The following is a 21,522-nucleotide window of genomic DNA, read 5'->3' as shown; positions in this document are numbered from 1 at the left end:
GCCACCTCCGGCCCCAGGGTCGCCGCTGAGACGGGCGTGCTCGTCTTCCCTCCTTCGAACATAACTCTTCTTTTTGCTGTCAAGATAGGCTCTCTTGGATTCCTGCAGCTTCACTTTGACAGAACTGGGCATGGGTTTCTTTTTATTTATCTTGCACGGGACCCTGTGGGCTTCTTCAGTCTGTGTCTCTGAATCCCTTTTGGAAAATTATCGGCATTATCTCTTCAAACATTGCCTCTGTCCATTTCGTCTCTTCTTCAGAGACTCAAATGAGCATATGTTCTCATTTATCCGTTACGAGTCTAACCCTTTCTTCTTCATTTTCCATTAGAAAAGTCTTTCTACACTTGAAAGAAATAGAAATATCCATGTTTTTATTTAAGTTCACTAATTCTTTTAACAGCGTCTAGTCTGCCGTTAAACGTGGGATTGAATTCTTGAGTTTGGTTCTCCTACTTAATCATTCTAGCGTGCCTGCTTCTTGAATCTGCTGCCACGAGCCTGGCTTTCATGTGCCTTGCCAGTGTGCACCCGTGTTCCTGTGTCAGGTCCCTGCCTTGGAGCCCCTTTGTTTCCTTTGTTCCCTCTGGTCCTTGCTTGTGGTGTCTCGTCTCTTGCTGGACCTGGTTTTCCTTGGTAACTGCATGCTGTATGTAGTGCTTATTTGTAGAAATTACATGAGACCTAAGGTGACGTTATCTTCCTACAGAAAGGATTTCTCTTTGCTTTTGCCGGAAGTCTGGGCCAACCAAATGCCCCAAAGCTGGACTTCAGAATTCCTGTTATGCATAAAATTTTATTTATAATATTATATTTCATCCATCAATAAAATTTTCAGATTATTTTAGTTGACATTTTCTCAGTCCCATTTTAATAATCTTAAACTTATTTTTATTATTTTATTTTTTGTATTCAATAATTGGTTCATCAAGAATTTATCTATTTTTTCTCTTCTTATTCATTATGTGAAGCTTTAAACATGTAAAAAGGTAGTGGTAATAGCATTACAAACCCCCATTATTATCACCCAGCCAATAATCATCCACTCACGGCTGGTCTTTTTACAACTGTACTCCTAACCCCTCCTCCAATTATTTTCTGTCTGAAAAATTTCAAACACTGTATCATTGCACATCATCCTTCTCTAAAGGTTAAGGGCCCTGTTTCAAAACAGAACCACAATATCATTCTCACAATTCAAGTGTTGAAAAGGCCTCATGACATAATCCACCCAGCCAGTGTTCACGTTTCCTCAACTGTATCATGAAATATTTTTTTTCCCACTATTTAAAAAAATTTTTTTAAAGACTTTATTTTTTAGAGCAGTTTTCGGTTCACAGCAAAATGGAGAAGAATGTGGAGATTTCCCATCTACCCCTGCCCCTCCCACACGCACCACCTCCCCCGTTATCACCATCCCCACCAGATGGGACACTTGTGACAAGTGAGGGACCTGCCTGGACACGCCATCATCACCCAAAGTCCGTCGTCTACCTTGGGGCTCACTCTTGGTGCTGTACGTTCTGTGGGTTTGGACAATGCAGAGTGACATGTTATCTACTATTGAAGTTTCGTAGAGTAGTTTCACTGCCCTAAAACCCCCTGTGCTCTCCTGTTCATCCTCCCTCCCCCCTGCCCCCGGCAACTCCTGATCTTTTTTTTTTTTTTTTTTTTTTTTATTTTAACTCCTGATCTTTATACTGACTCCATAGTTCTGCCTTTTCCAGAACGTCATAGAGTTGGAATCATACCGTGTACGTAGTCTGCAGCCTTTTCAGATGGGCTTCTCTCACTTAATAATTTGCATTTGTTTCCTCCCTGTCTTTTCATGGTTTGATGGCTCATGTCTTTTTAGTGCTGAATAATATTCCATTGTCTGGAGGGAGCAGAGCTTATTTATCCATTCACCTACTGGAGAGCATCTTGGTTCCTTCCAGATTTTGGCAATTAAGAATAAAGCTGCGAGGGGCTTCCCTGGTGGCGCAGTGGTTTAGAATCTGCCTGCCAATGCAGGGGACACGGGTTCGAGCCCTGGTCTGGGAGGATCCCACATGCCGCGGAGCAACTAGGCCCGTGAGCCACAACTACTGAGCCTGTGCGCCTAGAGCCCATGCTCCACAACAAGAGAAGCCACTGCGATGAGAAGCACGCGCACTGCAACAAAGAGTAGCCCCCGCTCGCCGCAACTAGAGAAAGCCCATGCATGGCAATAAAGACCCAGTAGTTGCAGCACATGGGCTCAGTAGTTGTGGCTCTTGGGCTCTAGAGCGCAGGCTCAGTAGTTGTGGCGCATGGGCTTTGTTGCTCCGTGGCACGTGGGATCTTCCCGGACCAGGGCTCAAACCCGTGTTCCCTGCATTGGCAGGCAGATTCTTAACCACTGTGCCACCAGGGAAGCCCTGCGATCCTTTTTGAGTTAATTTTTTTGAAGGGTATAAGGTCTGTGTCTGGATTAATTTTTTGCATGTGTATGTCCAATTGTTCCAATACCACTTGTTGACAAGGCTTTCTTGTTTTTTTTTTTTAAACTTTGGGTTTGTTTATTTATTTATTTATTTATTTATTTATTTATTTATTTATTTATCTATGGCTGTGTTGGGTCTTCGTTTCTGGGCGAGGGCTTTCTCTAGTTGTGGCAAGTGGGGGCCACTCTTCATCACGGTGCACGGGCCTCTCATCATCGCGGCCTCTCTTGTTGCGGAGCACAGGCTCCAGACGCGCAGGCTCAGTAATTGTGGCTCACGGGCCTAGTTGCTCCGCGGCATGTGGAATCCTCCCAGACCAGGACTCAAACCCGTGTCCCCTGCATTGGCAGGCAGATTCTCAACCACTGCGCCACCAGGGAAGCCCCGACAAGGCTTTCTTTTCTCCATTTAATTATTGCCTTCCTTCCTGTATCAAAGATCAGTTGACTACACTTACTTATCAAAGATCAGTTGACTACACTACTTCCTGTATCAAAGATCAGTTGACTACACTGGCGGATCTATTTAGGGGTTCTGTATTTTGTTCCATTGACCTCTTTGTCAGTATTTCTCCAATACCCCCACAGTCCTGATAACTGTAGCTTTATAGTAAGTCTTGTAGTTGGGTAGTGTCAGTCCTCCGACTTTGTTCTCCTTTGGTATTGTGTTGGCTATTCTGGGCCTTTTGCCTCTCCATATAAACCTTACAATCAGTTTGTCAATATCCACAAAATAACTTGCTGCAATTTTGATTGAGATGGCATTGAATCTATAGATCATGTTGGGAGGAACTGACATCATGACAATATTGAGTCTTCCTATCCTATAAACATGGAATATTTCTCCAATAATTTAGTTATTCTTTGACTTCTTTCATCAGAGTTTTATAGTTTTCTTCATAGAGATCGTGTACATATTTCGTTAGATTTATACTTAAGTGTTTCATTTTGAGGGGTGCTAATATAAATGTTATTGTGTTTCTAATCTCAAATGCCACTTATTCATTGCTGGTATATGGGAAAACAATTGACTTTTGTATATTAACCTTGCATCCTGTAACCTTGCTAACATTGCTTATTGGTTCTAAGAATTTTTTGTTGTTGTTGATCCTTTTGGATTTTTCTCTGTAGACGATCATGTCATCCATGAACAAAGACAGTTTTATTTCTTCCTTACCAATCCTTATGCTTTTTATTTCCTTTCCTTGTCTTATCATAACATTAGCTAGGACTTCCAGTATAATGTTGAAAAGGAGTTGTGAGAGAGGACATCCTTGCCTTCACAGAGCATGTCCTGGCCCTCTTCCCTGGGCTGTGTTTGAATGTTAACTTAATTCTCAAGGCCTTTGCAGTATTGCTCTGGTCTGCTGTGCTTGTGTGCTACCCAGAGCCAGTGTAAAGCCTGGCTGGTATGCCACACTGGATTCTGTTCTCAGAGCCTCTGCTGTGCGATCCTGGCCAGTTTCATGCATGGGCTGCTTGGGGGTGAAGCCAGGACTTCATACTAGATCTAGAGGACTCCCTTCTCCATCTCCCCTCTCTAGTGCAGGGGATGGAGAGTTGGGGGCTCCACCCCACTGTGTCTATAGCCCCATGCAGGAACTTGGGGCCCTGGAAAGCCTCCCTGGAGACAGCACCCAGTGCAGAGGGGGAGGGATGGACCCTGCTTGGCTGTCGGTGGGACAGGGCAGTGGCACGTCTACCCTTGCGGCATTAGTAGAATGGTCTTCCCACAAGTTGAGGTCCTAGCTCGTCTGCCCTCCTCTCCACGCCCCTCTGGGTCTCCTGAGAACTGTGTCCAGAGCCTCCTTGTAACTGGTGGCAGCGGTTAGGTGCGATATGCCGGCTCCACCTCCTTCTTGGTCAGAACCAGAACCTCCCACGTGCCTTTCTTAAAGGCTAAAAGAAAACTATCAGAAGCTGGCAGTAGAATTCCCCTCTGGTTCTACCTCAGACGGAGGGTTCTAACGTCAGAGGTCACTGGGTTCTAACGTCAGAGGTCACTGGGAAAGAGCGAGAGGAAGGGGATTCCCCACAGAGAAGCTGCCAGAAAACCGGTGAAAAGGGGCCCCCTGGTGCCTCGCATGCAGCTGCCAGCTGGCTCAGAGCCCTCACTTTCTTTCCCTGCCCCCAGGTTAGCTCTTAGGGGCCCCTCTCTCTGCCTTCTGCAGCCCCTGCTCTGGCTTCTGGGTCAGGCCTTGCAGGGACCCACGCTCCATGCCTAAGGACCCACCGCTCCTCCCCAGGGACGAGACCAGCAGAGTCAGAAATGGATGCCCTTTTGGTGGAGCTGGACCTTCCTGCATGGCCAGTGCCTGCACCTGGCACCTGGCCATGCCCTTCCTGGTCGGGAGGGTCTGTGCAGGAGCTGGGCTGGCACAGCGGCCAGCCAGGGGAGCCAGGAAGAGAGCCTTCGATGTGTTGGGGCCCCAGAAGACGGGGGTCTGGCTGGGACGTGGGCAGCAGGAGGGGTGAGGCTGCCCCTTCAGCCACCTCCATGAAAACAGGAGGTGCCACTTGCCAAGCAGTAACTTTGTGTTGGGAATGAACTTCAGCCGGGGACGCTTGGACGGAGGCTGATGAGCTCGTGGGCCCACGTGCCCGCTGCCTCCGTCCTGCTGCTGTGGGCTTCCTGGCCTCGTCTAGAGAAGGGGAAGCCTGTGGCCTCGGGGACAGGCACCCCAGGACCCAGCCCTGACCAACCCTGGGTTGTTTTGTGCCTCACCCCGGGGTCTGGAAACCCCACGCAGACGAGGTGGTAGAAGGATGTCGATCTCCTAAACCTCAGGCTGTTTACTGTCTCTGGAGCGGTCAGTGGAGAACTCCAGGAAGGGGGGCAGGTCAGAGGATGGGCCCTCCCCTGGCCAATCCTTTCAACTCTTCGCGTTTTCTCTGGGCCTCACGGCCTTCTCTGCGTCTGTGCGTCTGTGTCCCCTTCAGTCGGCCCAGTCCTGGTGTGAAAACGCAAGGGCGCCACAGTGTGGTTGATAATTTCAGCGGGAAAGGCGGGGCTCTGGTTGTGGAGACTAGGGGCAGACCCTCATGCCTGTTCCTCCTGCCCAGGCCTCGTGTGCCGTGGTGTCACCTCGAAACATCCAGGGACACTGAGACTGTGCCAGTGGCAGCCCGATTCCTCAGGCCAACGCACGCCCCTGTGCTCTGCAGGTCACCAGTTTGGGCTACATACTGTAGGCAGCAAGTGGGACTCGGGGAACCCTGCCAGCAACCTCTCCACGGTGGCCGTCATGCCCGTGTCAGAGGATGTGCCCCTCACCGCCTTCACCCTGGAGCTCAAGCACGCCCTCAGCGCCATCGGTAAGCCCTGCCCAAAGGCACCTGAGGTCCGGCTGGCCCCCCTCCTCCTCCTGCCTCTCATCCTTCCAGGTTCTCCTGAAAGAGCAATTAGTGTTGCCCGCAAGGCTAAACCCTGGGCAGGGGGTGGAGAGGGGTGCAGTGGTGGGGAGAGGACTGTCAGTGAGACGGGCGCCTCTGGACAGTCTTGATGGGCAAACCCTATCTCACAGGAGCTGGTGTGAGTCACACCGCACTGCTCCTCCCAGCTGAACTCTGGGGCCTCCAGGGGCACAGAGACCCCTGCACCGCCCCCCGCCAGCGGGAGCCCATCCTGGGGTGTGAGCCTGGGGTGGGTGCATGCAGCTGCTGCACTACTCGGAGGGAACACCGCAGTGGCTGGGGGAGCTGACTGACCACGTGGAGAACACCCGCAGCTGGGGTCAGGCAGCTTCGGTCATGTTTCCAAGTTGCACGGCTGTTAAGTTTGGGGGCTCAAGAACAAGAAACTGAAATTCCTGAGAACTCTTAGGAATTCCCCAAATCATAAAGTATTCCATATTCTTAACACTTTATGTATATGTTTTTATATAATTGTGAGCGACCATAGTAAGAGACAATAAGTCAATTTTCTGAGATAGGGCTATCCTAAAGCTTTCAGGGGTGTCTTCAAAAATGATATAACAATAGGTGCAGTGAATGTTACATTACTATTATGGAACAATACATTGTGACAAGAGTATGTATCTTATTATGGCGAAAACGTGCTCTACCTGAAACAGACACTTGATAACAGAAGGCGTTAAATAAATGCCAAATGAAAATGATTTATAAAATTGAAGATACTACTATAAATATTTAATATGTAAAAGTTATTCTCCAAGGGAAAATTTAAATCACAGAAAGCATTAATTTCCATTAGTCTTGGTCTTTGTTTTATAACAAATATTCTGGATGTAGAAAACATCATACATTTTTCAGTGACGTTGGTCAGACTGTCCAGGGCACACCCAAAAGATCTGCAGTTGCACAGTGGAGATGTGTTGATTCATAAAAGCTTATTCCCTTTTTTTTTTTAAAAAAAAAAAAAAAAAAACCTTTTATTTTGAAATAATGACAGATTCACAGGAAGTTGTAAACATAGTGAAGCGAGAGCCGCACACCACCCGCTGTCCCAGACCAGGGAGTTAGCGTCTGTGCGGTGCGCTGATGTGACACCCACGTGTGTCCGTGCGCATTTTTATTTCTTCGAGGAACTGGGGATCTTGACAGGGATTGAACTGAACTGTTGGTGGCTTTGGGTGGCACTGACATCCTAGCAATGTTAAGTGAAAGCAGGCATCCTGCCTCGTTCCTGATCTTAGGGGGAAGCTTTCCGTCCTTCGCCTTCAAGTAGGATGTTAGCGGTCAGTTCTTCATGTATGGCCTTCAATATGTTGAGGAGGTTTCTTTCTATTCATAATTTGTTGAGTGTTTATATCATAAAAAGATGTTGAATTTTGTCAGTGCTTTTTCTGCATCAATTGAGATGATCATACTTCCCCCCTTTTGTTCTGTTAATGTGATTTATTACATTGATTGATATTCATATACTGAGTCATTCTTGCATTCCAGGAATAAATCCCACTTGGTGTGGTATGTAATCCTCTTAATACCCTGCTGAGTTTGGTCAGCTCCTCTTTCCTGAGGATTTTGCATTGTCAAAGGCTCTTCGGTAGTTTCTCCTGGCATCTTGGTCCCACGGAGACTTCGGTACTGGTGGGGCGGGGCGGTGCTGGCCCCATGGAATGAGTTAGGAAGTGTTCCCTCCGAGTCAATATTTTTGGAAGAGTTCGAGGAGGATTGGTGTTAATTTTTCTTTAAATATTTGGTAAAATTCCCTAGTGAAGCCACCTCATGCAGGGCTTTTTTTTTTTTTTTTTTTTTTTTTTAACTGGTCCAGTTTTCTTACTGGTTATAGGTCTATTCAGATTTCCGGTTTCTTCATGCTTCAGTCATGGTAGGTTGTGGGTTTCTAGGAATTTGTCCATTTCATCCAGATGACCCAGTTTGTTAGTATGCAATTGCTCACTGCACTCTCTTGTATTGCTTTTTATTTCTGTAAAATAGCTCATGTCCCAATGTCATTTCTGCGTTTAGGAATTTGAGTCTTTTCTCTTTTTTTCTTTATTCCTCTAGCTAAAGGTTTGCCAATTTTATTGATTCTTTCAAAGAACCAACTATTGGTTTCATTGATTTTCTCTGTTTTCCTATTCTCTATTTTATTTATCTCTGTTCTGATCTTTATTATTTCCTTACTTCTGCTAGCTCTGTGTTTAGTTTGAGATTCTTTTTCCAGTTACTTAAGGTACAAAACCGGTTGTTGATCAGAGATCTTTCTTCTTCCTCAAAGGAGGCATGTGTAGCTGTAAACTTCCCTCCTAGCTATGCTTTCGCTGTGTCCAGTACATCCAGGAATGTTGTTATTTCTGTTTTCATTTCTCTCAAGATATTTTCTCATTTCTCTTGTGATTTCTTTGACCCATTGGTTGTTTATGCATGTGTTGTTTAATTTCCATATATTTTTGAATTTTCCAGTTTCATACCATTGTGATCAGAAAAAATGCTTTGTGTAAATCCAATTTTTAAAAAAAATTTTATTGGAGCATAGTGCTTTACAATGTTGTGTTTTAGTTTCTACCATACAGCAAAGTGAATCAGCTTTACATATACATATATCCCCTCTTTTTTGGATTTCCTTCCCATTTAGGTCACCACAGAGCACTGAATGGAGTTCCCTGTGCTATGCAGTAGGTTCTCATTAGTTATCTATTTTATTTTTTTTAAGAAAGATTCCATTTTCTCTCATTTCTTTTTTTTTTTTTTAATTAATTATATTTTAATTTGGTTGCGCCAGATCTTAGTTGTGGCAGGCGGGCTCCTTAGTTGCGGCTCAAGGGCTCCTTAGTTGTGGCGTGCATGTGAGATCTAGTTTCCTGACCAGGGATTGAACCCAGGCCCCCTGCATTGGGAGTGCGGAGTCTTAACCACAGAATCTAACCACTGCGCCATCAAGGAAGTCCCAGTTATCTATTTTATACACAGTATCGATAGTGTATATATATCAATCCCAATCTCCCAATTCATCCCACCCCCTCAACGCCGCCTTGGTATCCATATGTTTGTTCTCTACATCTGTAAATCCAGTCCTTTTGGGTTTTTTTAAGTCTTTATTGAAGTTGTTACAATATTGCTTCTGTTTTATGGTTTTGGTTTTTTGGCCCCGAGACATGTGGGATCTCGTCTCCCTGACCAGGGATTGAACCCGCATCCCCTGCATTGGAAGGAGAAGTCTTAACCGCTGGACCACCAGGGAAGTCCCTGTAAATCCAGTCTTTAAAGTTCTTTAGGACTTGTCTTGTGGCCTAACATATAGTCTGTCCTGGAGAAAGGGAAGAGTGTGTGTTCTGCAGCTGGGCGGGTGGCCTTTGCTCTTTGTACATTGTGGTGAGTGTGCAGTGGTATCTTGTTTGGGCCTGAATTTGCATTTCCCAACAACTAAGAAGTTTGTTTGTTTACTGGCCATTGAGATACCTTCTTTTGCAAGTGCCTGTCAAGTTGCCCACCCTTTTTATTGGTTTGTTATCTTTTCCTTGTTGATGGGCAATCTGGATACAGTCGCTTTATTGGATGAAAGTGTTGCAGATATCTTTCCCTCTGTGGCTTGTTTTTTCTATTCTTTTAATGATATCTTTTGACAAACGTAAGTTGTTAATTCTAATATAGACCAATTTATTTATCAATTTTTTCCTATATTGTTACTGCTTTTTGTGTTTTATTGAAGAAATTTCATCCTGCCCCCAAATCATGAAGAGGTTCTTCTAAAAACTTTATGGTTTTACCTTTCAAGTTCACAATTCATTGGAGATTGATTTTGGTGATGATATGAGGTAGAGTCGGGATTCACTTTTCTGTAGGCTCTTCAGCTGACCCAGAGCCCTCACTTAGAAGGACTGGACTCTGCCCCGCGGTGCTCTTTTGCTGACAGCCAGGTGACCACATTTCTGGAGGGTGTTTTTATTTTTTATTTTTTTTGAATGTTTTTTAATTTTATTTATTTATTTATTTATTTATTTATGGCTGTGTTGGGTCTTCGTTTCTGTGTGAGGGCTTTCTCTAGTTGCGGCAAGTGGGGGCCACTCTTCATCGCGGTGCGCGGGCCTCTCACTATCGTGGCCTCTCTTGCTGCGGAGCACAGGCTCCAGACGCGCAGGCTCAGTAGTTGTGGCTCACGGGCCTAGTTGCTCCGCGGCATGTGGGATCCTCCCAGACCAGGGCTCGAACCCGTGTCCCCTGCATCGGCAGGCAGACTCTCAACCACTGCGCCACCAGGGAAGCCCGAGGGTGTTTTTAGAGTGAGGATCTAGGCCAGTGGTCCTTTTCTTCCGCCTGTGAAGGTGTCCACCTCCTCTGGCTTCCAGAGTTTGCGAGAGAGGCCATGTGACAGCCAGGCTGGCAGTGACTGTCCAGGCCAGATCTGTCCTGGAGCAGCAGCCGTGCCCAGCAGAGCCGACACATAAGTGCCTAGGAGTCACCCCGTGTCCACGCACTGCCCTGGACCTGCCCGTGACCTGGGCCCTAAGCAGACCCTCCCAGGGACGGGGTTGGTCACCACATTCCTGACTGGCTGGGGCTGCAGCCCGCACCTTGAGAGCCCAGATCACCGCCTCTGGGGGGCTCCACACTTTCCCGAGGGCCTCCTCAGAACCCTCCGAGTCCAGGCAGGCGGGCCCAGAGCAGGAGACGTGCACTGAGGGCCAGATAGAGCCCAGCCTGGGGTCCCCTGAGGACCTCAGGCTGGGCTCCTCAGTGTTCCTGCAGCCAGACATGGCCTGCCCGTCCCGCCTCGTCCTAGATGTCCAAGAGGTGGACGGGGTGAGCCACTGCAGTGCCCAGGAGTGCCCGCCCTCGCAGGCACGTGAGGCATCAGCCCCGAGAGGACTCCCTCTCTCTGTCAGACCCATGCGGGGTGACCAACTCGAGCTTGAAGCTCTTCCCGGCCTGGCCCGACCTGGCCTGACCCCCAGAGCAGGACTGCAGCCCCCGGGGGACCAGCGCCCTTTGCCCCGAGCCCCCAGAGGAGATGCTTTCCCGCATCAACCGGCTTCTGCCATTTGAGTCAGAGCTGCACAGACGCACAGGTCAGTCCAGCCGCCGCATCACAGGGCATCACCCTGTGAGACGCACCCTTATGCTTGTGCCTCCAGGAACAGATGCTGCCAGTTAAACACAAGGCGGTGATTTCTTGTCTCTCGCCTTCTGATTACAAGCCCTCAGGGAAGCTCAGGTGTAAGTGCGGGTGTAAGAAGGAAGCCATGGGGAAGGCCCCGGCTTCTCCTGCAGCAGCGGGACTTCCGCATCCTCGGGGCGGTCCAGCAGCCTTCCTGACACTGAGGGCCGCTGGCCTCTCAGCTTTTGTCCCTGCGCCTGGCGGCCCTCTCGCATATTCTGGCGCTGGCCCTCCTGGCTGAGAGCAACTGTGTCTGTGTGGACGGCAGCTCTGAGACTCTGTAGCTGGAGGAAGCACGCTGATCCCAGAGACACGAAACGTGGAAACGTGTGCATCTGGACACTGGTGAGCCGCACCTGACTGGAGCCCAGCCAGCCGGGCTGCCTTGGGTTCGGGAAGCTGTCTAATCTCGAACTTCACAAGCTCGTGCTTCCCTGCCCCCGTGCACACACAGCCTCGGTGCTGCAGAGATCCAGCCCCTTCGTGTGCAGAGGAGGGGACTGAGGTCAGAGAGGCCGCGCCTCCCTGTACTGGGTGCAGCCCTTCCACCGGCACCCCTGCAGCCTCGCCTGCCCAGAGGGCCTCCTTCAGGGCCACAGGCACTTCCTCCTGAGTGCTGAAAGGCTCATTGCTTTCCAGAAGAGCAAACTCCAGGAGAAGGCAGGGCGTTGCTTGTCCTCCAGTGTGAGCTGCCAGCACAGTTTTCTGTATTTGGTGGTTGTGTTTTCAGGCCCTGCCCTGCTGCTGACCGGCGCCAACATAAAACAGCGCCTTGGCTCTGCTGCTGTGGACAGGCACGCCGGCCTCCACGTCGGAGCAGCCTGGCCGAGCCTGGCTTCCTGCTCTCAGTGGGTCCCAGCCCGGCCTCGAAATGCGCCCTGGCGTCTGCAGCCCTCTGTCTGTGCCTCCCAGTATCCACGAGTACCAGCTGTCCAGCTGGCTGGGGCAGCAGGAGGACATCCACCGGATCGTGCTCTACCAGACGGACAGCACTCTCACACCCTGGACCCAGCGCTGTATCCGGCAGGCCGACTGCATCCTTATCGTGGGCCTGGGCGAGCAAGAGCCCACGGTGGGCGAGGTGAGCCGGCCTGCGGGAGTGGGGCAGTGGGCGGTGGGGCCTCAGCAGGTGGGGTCCCTGGCCAGGGCTTGGGGGGGGGGGGCGGGCCGGGCCGGCTGCTGGGTTGGGCCAGGCAGTGGGCGTGGTCAGAGGGCTACAGGCTGGGCAGGTCTTGGCGGGAGGGGGGCCCCACTCTCTTCTCAGACCCCTTGTTTCTCTCTTTTCCTCTGAATGAAGTATTTCAACAACTCAGGAAGGGATGGATAATAAGAGCATTCACCCAGGTATTTGCTCTACACATTTTGGAAACATTTTGCCGTGTTTACCTGTGACGGTTGTTTTAGCAGAGGCAGGCAGGTACCCCGAAGTGGCCAGTGGCCACTTTACAAGGCAGAGGCTCGTGTAAAGTCAGAGCCTCTGTCCGTGTTTCAGATTTTTACTATGTGTGTATATGGCACGTGTTTTTATATATATATATAAATAGTGTTCTAGTTTATACCATCTTGAAATTTCCTTTTTCCTCAACACTTACACTTTTGAATTTTATCCATATTGTTTCACTCGTCTTATGGCTGTTTAGTGTCTATTTGTGAATGCCCCACCATCTGTCTCTTCTCAGCCAACGGGCTGTGAAGTTACTTCACTACACGCGTGTGCAGGGGTGTCTTCAGGGCACCACCTGGAACTGCTGCCGGGCGGCAGAGGCTGTGTGTCTTCAGGTTCAGAGAGCTGCCAGACTGCACTCCTGTTGTGCGTGTGATGTGGGCGAGGCCTGGGGCTCCCTGCTCTGCACTGTCAGCCCCCTGTGTTCCCAGCTTCCTGGGTGCGAAGTGGAGTCTCGTTGTCCCTTTGCTTCGTGTTCCCCACCTCCTTCCTCTGCCCCGTCGTCTGTTCTCATTTCACGCTTCCACCCCGGTCCTGGGACAGCTACAGACTCGTCATCTCCGATGTGGGTTCCTGTTCTTACCACGAGTGATGCTCCCTTGTGGGGGAGTGTTTGCAGAAGAAGGTGTGGCGTGTGCGCCGCCCCCCTTCCTGCAGGCCCCCGGAGCTCCCTCATGCCCCCGCACCCAGCCCCGCACCCCCTGGGTCACAGCTTCACAGAGGAAGGGCCAAGCACACCACAGCCGGCTCGGTCTTCAGAACCAGGGTACCACCCGCCAAGGCCAAGACCTGTGTTGGGCTGGGGGGTGAAGCGGCATCCAGCGTGGGACCTCTGTGGACAGCCCCGTGCTGGCCTTCGGCTCTGTCCTGCTCCAGCCTGCGGCCTCTGCTGGGCTGCCTGACGCGGGGCTCCGCTCTCCCTCAGCTGGAGCGGATGCTGGAGACCTCGGCTGCGCGCGCCCAGAAGCAGCTGGTCCTGCTGCACCGGGAGGACGGGCCTGCGCCGGCCCGCGCTGTGGAGTGGCTCAACATGCGGGGCTGGTGCTCCGGCCACCTGCACCTCTGCTGCCCTCGCCGTGTCTTCTCCAGGAGGGGCCTGCCCAAGCTGGTGAGGCCCGGGGCGGCTGGGGGCCCCGGCGACCTGCTTCGGGCCGTTTCCCTCTGACTCCGCTCTGAGCCCGCTGGCCCTGATGAGGGCGCTTGCTCTCCAGGAGCTCACCCACTCCTGTGCACTCACATCTCCTTGAGCTTGGTCTTCAGATTCCCGTGGCCACAGGGTGACATGCCCCCCAGATGGGGGAGCCCCTACGGGGGGCCAGAGCCCCAGAGCGATGGGCCTGAGGCTCTCACATTCAGCTGAGGCCTCAGAGAGCCCGGTGGCCTCAGGTTGGCACTGCTTCCTCCTTTGGACAGAAAGCACACAAATCCTGAGGCACCTCCTCCTCAGGGGTCCTCAGCCCTGGCGGCTGGGCGCGGGCCGTGGTGGGAGCTCAGGGGCCGCCGGCTCGCCACGGCCCGCCCAGCCCCGCAGCTTGGTGGAGGCACCCTGCCAGCGGCGTCTGTCTCCACCTCGGGGCTGGTGGGTTTTGGCTGGGCCCGTCGGTATGTGGCCCAGCTGCCCGCACTGCCCGCCCCACCCCAAGAGCCCTCCCAGGTGAGCCCGGGCGCTGAGGTGACGACAGGGTCGGGATCAGACCCACCGGCCGCGTCCAGGAGGAGCTCTGGGTCAGGAGTGGGGGAGAACAGCCAGGTCACGTCGGGTGTGGGAACTCGGCCCAGCCCTCCGCGTCTGCCGGCCTCTCTCGCAGGTGGAGCTGTACGAGCGGGTCTGCCAGAGGCCCCCGGACCGGCACTCGGACTTCTCCCGCCTGGCGCGGGTGCTGACCGGCAACGCCATCGCCTTGGTACTCAGGGGAGGGGGAGCGAGGTGAGTCCCGCCCCTTCCCACGGGCCACGCGTGGGTACGTGTGCGCGTGCGCCCATCCTCCCCAGGCTGGGCTGGCGCACGTGCCCGGCAGTGTTTCCCACGGGCAGGTGTCCCCTCCTTCCACGAAGACAGTGGAAGAGAATGTATTTCTCGTTCTGATTGTCTCCTCTTCTGAAAACTCTGTTCTGATCCTTTGCCAGTCTTTCCATTGGGCTGCGGGTGAGTTTCTTTCCATTTTAATGCACACTTTATGGAACAATGATCTGCTCTGCTCACGACCCTCGTGAAGCAGCCTTTAGTTTCTTGGGCTGGGGGGTTCCTTTAAGGACTTTTAACCCAAGCCACTCGTACCCCAAGTTGTCCTGACGCTTGCTGCCCTTCTCCTGACCTTGGTTAAAGAGAAAAATACACGTGGGGCAGAAACGGAGGGGCAGGTGTGTGGTCGGCGCGAGGAGGGGCAAGGCAGCACCTCCTGCAGCATCCGTGCTGGACCCCCGCCCCTCTGAGGGCCAGGTCCCAGGGCCAGGGGTGCCCTGTGGGGTGGAGCCCCTCACACCCCTGGCCTCGGAGGACGCCAGGCCAGTCGCTGGGCTGGCGGGCTTGTGCCGCTTCCCCGGCACTGCAGCGAGGCTCCCCGAGTGCCAGGGCTGGGTGCCAGCCCTGCTTACCGTGCTGGCCACCTCTCCCCAGGGCCTGAGGGAGGAGCCTGGCTCACCACGCCCTTGGCCCGAGGATGTCCCTTCCAGAGTGAGCTGCAGTCACTGTGTGCGTGCACCCCGCAGAGCCGGGGCTGTGCTCGTGCCCGGCCCCGCTGCTCCTCGGCTAATTGTAGCTGGAGAGGGTCAGGGAAGTGATGCGGACGAGCCTCAGAACTGCTTGTCTAGCTGGAGGCACGCTCCTCGCTTCCCCACCCCTGCAGACTCTGAGGCTCGAAGTTCTGGCCTGAGACCCTTACAGCCGGGAGAGCGGGGTGGACACGGGAGGGCCTGCCCTTCCTGGAGACCCCGCCTCCTCAGCCCCAGCCTCTTCACTGGCCTCCTCTTCCTTCACAGCACACGTTGTGGCCTCTCTCCGAGGGCCGGGCTGCAGGGGAGGGATCCCACGGTCTGTCGGCAGCGGGCCGGGGTGGAGCGCCCTGCACGTGTTGACCCTGGCACCCTGAGTGCGGCCTGGCCTGGGTGGTGACGTAATGAGTACTCTGCTCGTTTATTTCGGGTGATTTGGGGGCATCATGTAGTGCCACGTTTTTACCTGAAAGCCGAGCCAGTGGGCCTAGAAAATCAGGTGATTTACCCAAAGTTGCCAGGATGGGGGACTCAGGCTACTTTCTGCAGTGAGGTGCCCTGGAGCAGCTGGCCCGGACTTGGACCTGGTTTGCAGCAGCATTTTTAATGAAAATTTAGTTGAAGTAATACTTAGTTTAAAAGCCATGTGGCCGTTCTGTAAGGCCATACGGTATTTGTGTAACACACAGCAGTCCTCTGCCCAACCTGTCCCACCAACAAATCCAGAGATATCCCACAGACAATATCCCATAGACAGTCACTTCCAACTTTTCTTCAGCTGTTTCCTCATTTACGTTTCTTTTTTTTTTTATTGAATTATAGTTGATTTACAATGTTGTATTGGTTTTAGGTGCACAGGAAAGTGATTCAGTTTTATATATGTGTGTGTGTGTATGTATATATATATGTATATAGTATACATATGTTTTTCATATTCTTTCCCATTATGGATCATTACAGGGTATTGAATATAGTGCCCTGTGCTATGCAGTAGGACCCTGTTGTTTATCTGTTTCTTCATTTTTTTCAGTTTTAGATGATTAAGTTCCTCACCGCCCCCACATATGCACAGGGTCAAAGTCTGTTTGTCCGCCTCTGTCATGTATCCTCCGTCTGTCCTCCTCCTCAGCGCAGGACCCCGGTGTGGTCCCCTCCCTAGTCAGCCAGGGCTCACTGTTTGCCTTACAGCAAGGTGGGTCTTCTTTGGAGCTAAGCCTTATCCTACTGTATAGACGGCTGCGTCTCCCTCCTCCGAGTAATAATTGCGGCAGTTGCCGTTTGCTCAGTGCTCCACCCCAGATGCTGCTGGAGACGCAGGCCCCCTCAGTGTGCTCAGACCACCAAGTCATCTCTGCTGAACTCACGCTGGAGCGGCCTCTCAGCTCTGCTGGGTGCTGCCCGGTCATGCTGCCGGGATGTTGCCTTGGAGTTGCCCTTGACCGTGATCCTGGGAACTGCCTTGTCTCTCTCCTGTGTCCAACTCCGCTTCTGGATACCAGGTCTTCCTCTTTCTTGATACATTCCTGATTTTGGTGGAGTTCATACTCTAGAAATTTCCTTAAGAGAAGATGCATGGGAGGGAAAAGTTTCAACACCATGCTTAGCAGAAAGTATCCTCATTCTGCTCTCACACTTGCATGACAGTTTGGTCGTGGAATTCTGGATGGAAATAATTTTCCCTGAGAATTTTAAGGTGTGGTTCCATCATCTTTTTAGCTTCCAGTATTGCTGTTCTGAAGTTCAGTGTCGTATTATTCACGAAGCCTGTTCTTTCTGGATCTTGTAGGAGACTCTCTTCACTCTTGTGTTTCTGGAAGTACTTGATGATGTGCCTGGGTGTCGTTCTTTATCCGCATTAGGCCTGGCCGGGCAGACTCCCCGTGGGCCCTTTCAGATTCGGAAATTCATCAACTTCAACCCTGGGAGTGTTGGGTAAGGCCCACACCCCCCCGCTCCCTGCTCTCTCTTCTGGGTCACGATCCAGATGACCCCCTCATCCTCTCATGCTCCTACCTTTTCTTTTCTCTCCCAAGTTTTTCATCTTTGTCTTTTTGTTCTACTTTCTGGGTGATTTTTCTCAAATGTATCTTCTGATTGATCTTTTTTTGCTAAGATGTTTCTAATGTTTGAGTGCTTTTTTCAGTTTTTTTCTGTGTGTCCTAGTAGTGCAGTTTGAATTTCTCTGAGAATAATAATGCTTGCTTGCTTAGTTTTCCGTGCCGTGCCGGCCTGTGTTGGCTCGGTCCCGTGGACTCCACGTCTCCGAGGTTGTCTGTGTGCCCCGACCGCGCCTGTGGCGTCGCCGCGTGGGATGCTGTGGGCCCCGGGCTGTGCCGTCCTCCTCCTGTCGACAGGCATTTGCGTTGTTTTCTGGGTTTGGTTACTGAGCACAGAACGGCTACAGGCGTCCTTGTACAGACCTTTCCCGTGGACACATGTGCTCTTCTCTCGGGCTAATACCTAGGAGTGGAATTACCTGCCTACGGGGTAGCTGAACAGTTTTACACCCCCACTGGCGGTTTTGAGAGCTCGGGCTGCCCACATCTCTGTCACCCTTGGTACGGTCCGGGGTGTAAGTTGTGGCCACGCCCCTGGTGGGAGGCCACGCCCCTGGTGGGAGGCCGCGCCTCTCTCACAGGTGGCTTGCCCTCTGCTATTTAGCTAGAGGAGTTATTTATATAGTCTGAATACAAGTCTTTTTTCTAACTTTCTTTTTTTAAATTAATTAATTAATTTAATTTTTGGCTGCGTTGGGTCTTCGTTGCTGCGCGCGGGCTTCCTCTAGTTGCAGCGAGCGGGGGCTATTCTTTGTTGCGGTGCGCGGGCTTCTCATTGCGGTGCCTTCTCTTGTTGCGGAGCACGGGCTCTAGGTGCGTGGGCTTCAGTAGCTGCGGCACGCGGGTTCAGTAGTTGTGGATTGTGGGCTCAGTAGTTGTGGCTCGCGGGCTCTAGAGTGCAGGCTCAGTAGTTGTGGACTGTGGGCTCAGTAGTTGTGGCTCGTGGGCTCTAGAGCGCAGGTTCAGTAGTTGTGGTGCACGGGCTTAGTTGCTCCGCAGCATGTGGGATCTTCCCGGACCAGGGCTCGAACCCGTGTCCCCTGCATTGGCAGGCGGATTCTTAACCTCTGTGCCACCAGGGAAGCCCTAAATGGTATGTTTTAAATTTCATTTTAAATTGTTTGTTGCCAGTATGTAGAAATACAAATGATATTTGTAAATTGATGTCATAACTTACAACCTTGCGAAATTCACTTCTTCCAGTACCTTTTTTTGTAGTTTTTTTGCACTTTATTCTTCTGAGAATAAAGACAGTCTTTCCTCTTTCTTCCCAAAATACATACATGCCTTTGTTTCTTTTTCTTGCCTGTTGCGCTGGTTAGAGCTTCCAGCACAGAGCTGAGCAGAGGCGGTGAGCGTTGGGGAAAGCATTCCCTTTAAGCGTTAAGTGCCATCTCTGCCATCTCGGCTGTTGGGTTTTGTGGATGCCCTTTATCAGACTGAGGAAGTTTCCTTCTATTCTTAGTTTGCCGAGTTTTTATCACGGGTGGTTGTTTTTATGGGTCTGTCAGGATTGTGTGATTCTGCTCCTTTATTCTGTTAATATGGTGAATCACATTGAGTGATTTTAAAGTAACATCAAACATCACCTCCTTGGGATGGACTCATTGGCCTGTGGCATGTGGCCCCGTTTGTGTCACCTGACCCCTTGGGTCTGAGCAAGGTGGGCCATGCTTGTCCTTTCTTGAAATGTAGGCAGGTTTGTTTGCTGCCTTCAAAACTGAATTGGAAGGTGCTGCCGCTTTCCCTGTTCTCTGGAAGGTTTCAGGTGGTTTGTGTTGTTTTTCCTTACATGTTTAGTACAGTTCACTAGTAAAACCATCCGGACATGAAATTTTGTGAGGATTTGAAAATTAAAGATTCAGTTGTTTTGATTGTTATTGGACTCTTCAGGTTTTCTACTTCTAGTGTCAGGTCTGGTAAGTTATGTTGGTCTAGGGATGTGTCCGTTTTATCTGATTTTTCCTACTTAAGGCATGAAGCTCACACTAGTTTCTTACCTTTTTAATTGGAGCATCTGCACAGATGTTCCTTTTCTCAGTCCTGATATTGGTTATTAAGACCTTCTGTCTCCCTCCTCCTCCCTCTTTGTCTCTCTCCATCTCTGTCTCTCTGTCTCTGTCTCTTTCTCCCTGCCCCTCCACTCCCCGACCCTGTCCGCCTCTCTCTATCCCCTGCTTTTTACCTTTGTGGATCAGTCTTACCAGCCTTACCTGAATTAGTCCTTTCAAAGTACCAGCTTTTACCTTTGAGGACCCTTTCTATAATGTGTTTGTCTTCTGGTTCATTAATTTCTGCTCTTTATTATTTCCTTAATTTTACTCTCTTTGATTTAAACTGTTCTTTCTTTCCTAACTTACGGGCCAGCAGACATTGTCTGTGAAGGGCCAGATGGTAAGTCCGTGACCTCTGCAGCCAGCATGGGGCAGGGGAGGTCAGCTCTGTGTGTGCTGACCCTTTGGAGGCAACATGCCTTTTTGTTCTCAGCCTGGTCTAAAGTTTTATTCATCTTGGGTTTTCAACAATGTAGGATTTTTTTTTTTATTTTTGATTTATGCTCAGCATTTAGAATGCTCCTGGAACCTGAGGCTCAATGTCAGTCATCAGTTCTAGAACTTGGGTGTTGCTTCTGTCCACTTCCACTGTCTGTCCCTCCTCCTGGCCACAGTCACACGCTCTCTTCTCCTCACACATGCTGTTTCTGGTTGTGTGGTGGACGTCACACACGAACAGTGGCCAGAGTGGTCTCAGCTGGCGCTGCTTTCCGGTGGTGGCTCGTCCGGCCCTGGGGGCTGCGCTGGGGGCCTCCACCTGCCTCCCCAACTGCCCGAGTCTGTTCAAAGCCTGTTGTTTCAGCTTCACAGCCTCCCAGACGCCAGTGGGTGGAGGAGGCCGAGTGCTGGCTGCCTCTCGGGAGCGTCCCACTCCCTCTCTGAGTTGGCATCTTTGCCCCTCTCTCCGTGGCATGTGCAGGACTCGGGCACTGAGGGGTGGGGTGCAACGGGACGGCCGTCCCTGGGGTCCTGGCGGCCCGGCGGCGCTGACTTCCTGCTCCATCCTCCTGCTGGCGTAGAGGCTGTGCCCAGGTCGGCATCACCCGGGCCCTGACGGAGTGCAGCACCCCTGTGGACACGGTCAGAGGGACGTCCATCGGGGCCTTCATGGGCGCCCTGTACTCTGAGAAGCGGAACTACGGCCAGATACGGATCCGGGCCAAGCAGTGGGCTGAGGTGAGGGGCCCTGCGGGGCCGGGGACGGCAGGAGGGCATCGAGAACGGACGTGGCTCTGCAGGGCTCTGGCCTCAGAGCGTGGCTTGTTGGGGGAGGGAGGGCACACAGAAGCAAGGGCGTCAGTGTTGTGGGATGGGCTCCGGTTCGTGCCTGGTCTTAAGTTGTAAAGGTGGCTGAGGAGAGGTTAGGGCACCCACAGTTCCCCTCATTTCCACGCCCACCCCACAGGCCATGGGCACCAGTGCCGGTAGGCAGGCAGGGGGCAAGGCCTAGGTCGGGGCCCTTATTGGGGTTTCTGTGGGAAGGGCAAGGCAGGGCAGGGCACACAGCTTAAGATCTGCCCGTTCGAATAATTCCGGTGGGTTTCTGGGCATAGTTGCCTGGCACCTGGCCCTGGGTGATTCAGGCTTGGGGTGTGGGTTAGACAGAGGTGGTCGGGTGTGGGCTCTGGAAGGGCTGGGTGAGCCCGGGTCTGTCTCTCTCCCTGGGTGTGCGGGACCCCAAATGCCAGAGCATCAGGGACACAGAAAGTAAGAAATATACATTATTGGTACAGTTGGCCCTGCAGTGAATGGACGCCAGGGGACAATCCAGGACCTGGGGACCCACCCGGGGCAGGGGGGCTGTGGGCAAGGGAGGGGCGGGCTGCAGTCTGCCCTTCTCAGGGCTCTGCTGGTTTTTTGTGGAGCAGAATGGAGCCCTGGCTGAAACCAAGAGTGGGCTCAGAAGTGTTGGCACTCTCATTTTTAAAAGAAAAGATGGGCCTCCTCTGAGCAGAAGCTCTCAGAGCAGGCCATCTGCCCAATCCACACATCCCCAAGGCGCCCAGTTTCCCTGGGGGCTGCGGGCTGCTCAGCTCCGGTCACTAAGGACAGCCTCTGAGGGCAGTGGCCGCGGGGGACGGTGCTCCAGCCTCAGCGAGGGTCCGCGTGCAGGTCGGGCAGACCTCTCCCTCCCTCAGCCCTGCTGGTCCGGTGCGGGTGCGGGAACAGCCAGGGAGCCTTGGGCGTCATGTCCTGCCGCCCTGAGTCTGCGCTGGGCCAAGGGGGCCCCC

The 21,522-nt window shown here is 52.0% G+C and overlaps 1 protein-coding gene across 1 annotated transcript in view; it reads left to right on the top strand.

The window, feature by feature from the left end:
- The window catches only part of PNPLA7 (patatin like phospholipase domain containing 7), a 56,178-nt gene that overhangs the window by 29,975 nt on the left and 4,681 nt on the right, over nucleotides 1–21,522 (top strand). Inside the window, 6 exon segments of the mRNA XM_059926709.1 lie at nucleotides 5,630–5,779; nucleotides 11,755–11,818; nucleotides 11,937–12,105; nucleotides 13,394–13,576; nucleotides 14,277–14,395; nucleotides 20,311–20,467. Of these exon segments, the coding sequence (XP_059782692.1) occupies nucleotides 5,630–5,779; nucleotides 11,755–11,818; nucleotides 11,937–12,105; nucleotides 13,394–13,576; nucleotides 14,277–14,395; nucleotides 20,311–20,467 (842 nt within the window).

This window comes from Balaenoptera ricei, chromosome 6 (genome assembly GCF_028023285.1).
Source record: "Balaenoptera ricei isolate mBalRic1 chromosome 6, mBalRic1.hap2, whole genome shotgun sequence".
NCBI lineage: Eukaryota > Metazoa > Chordata > Mammalia > Artiodactyla > Balaenopteridae > Balaenoptera > Balaenoptera ricei.
The sequence above is the reverse complement of the archived record's forward strand: the minus strand, read 5'-3'. Positions and strand labels throughout refer to the sequence as shown.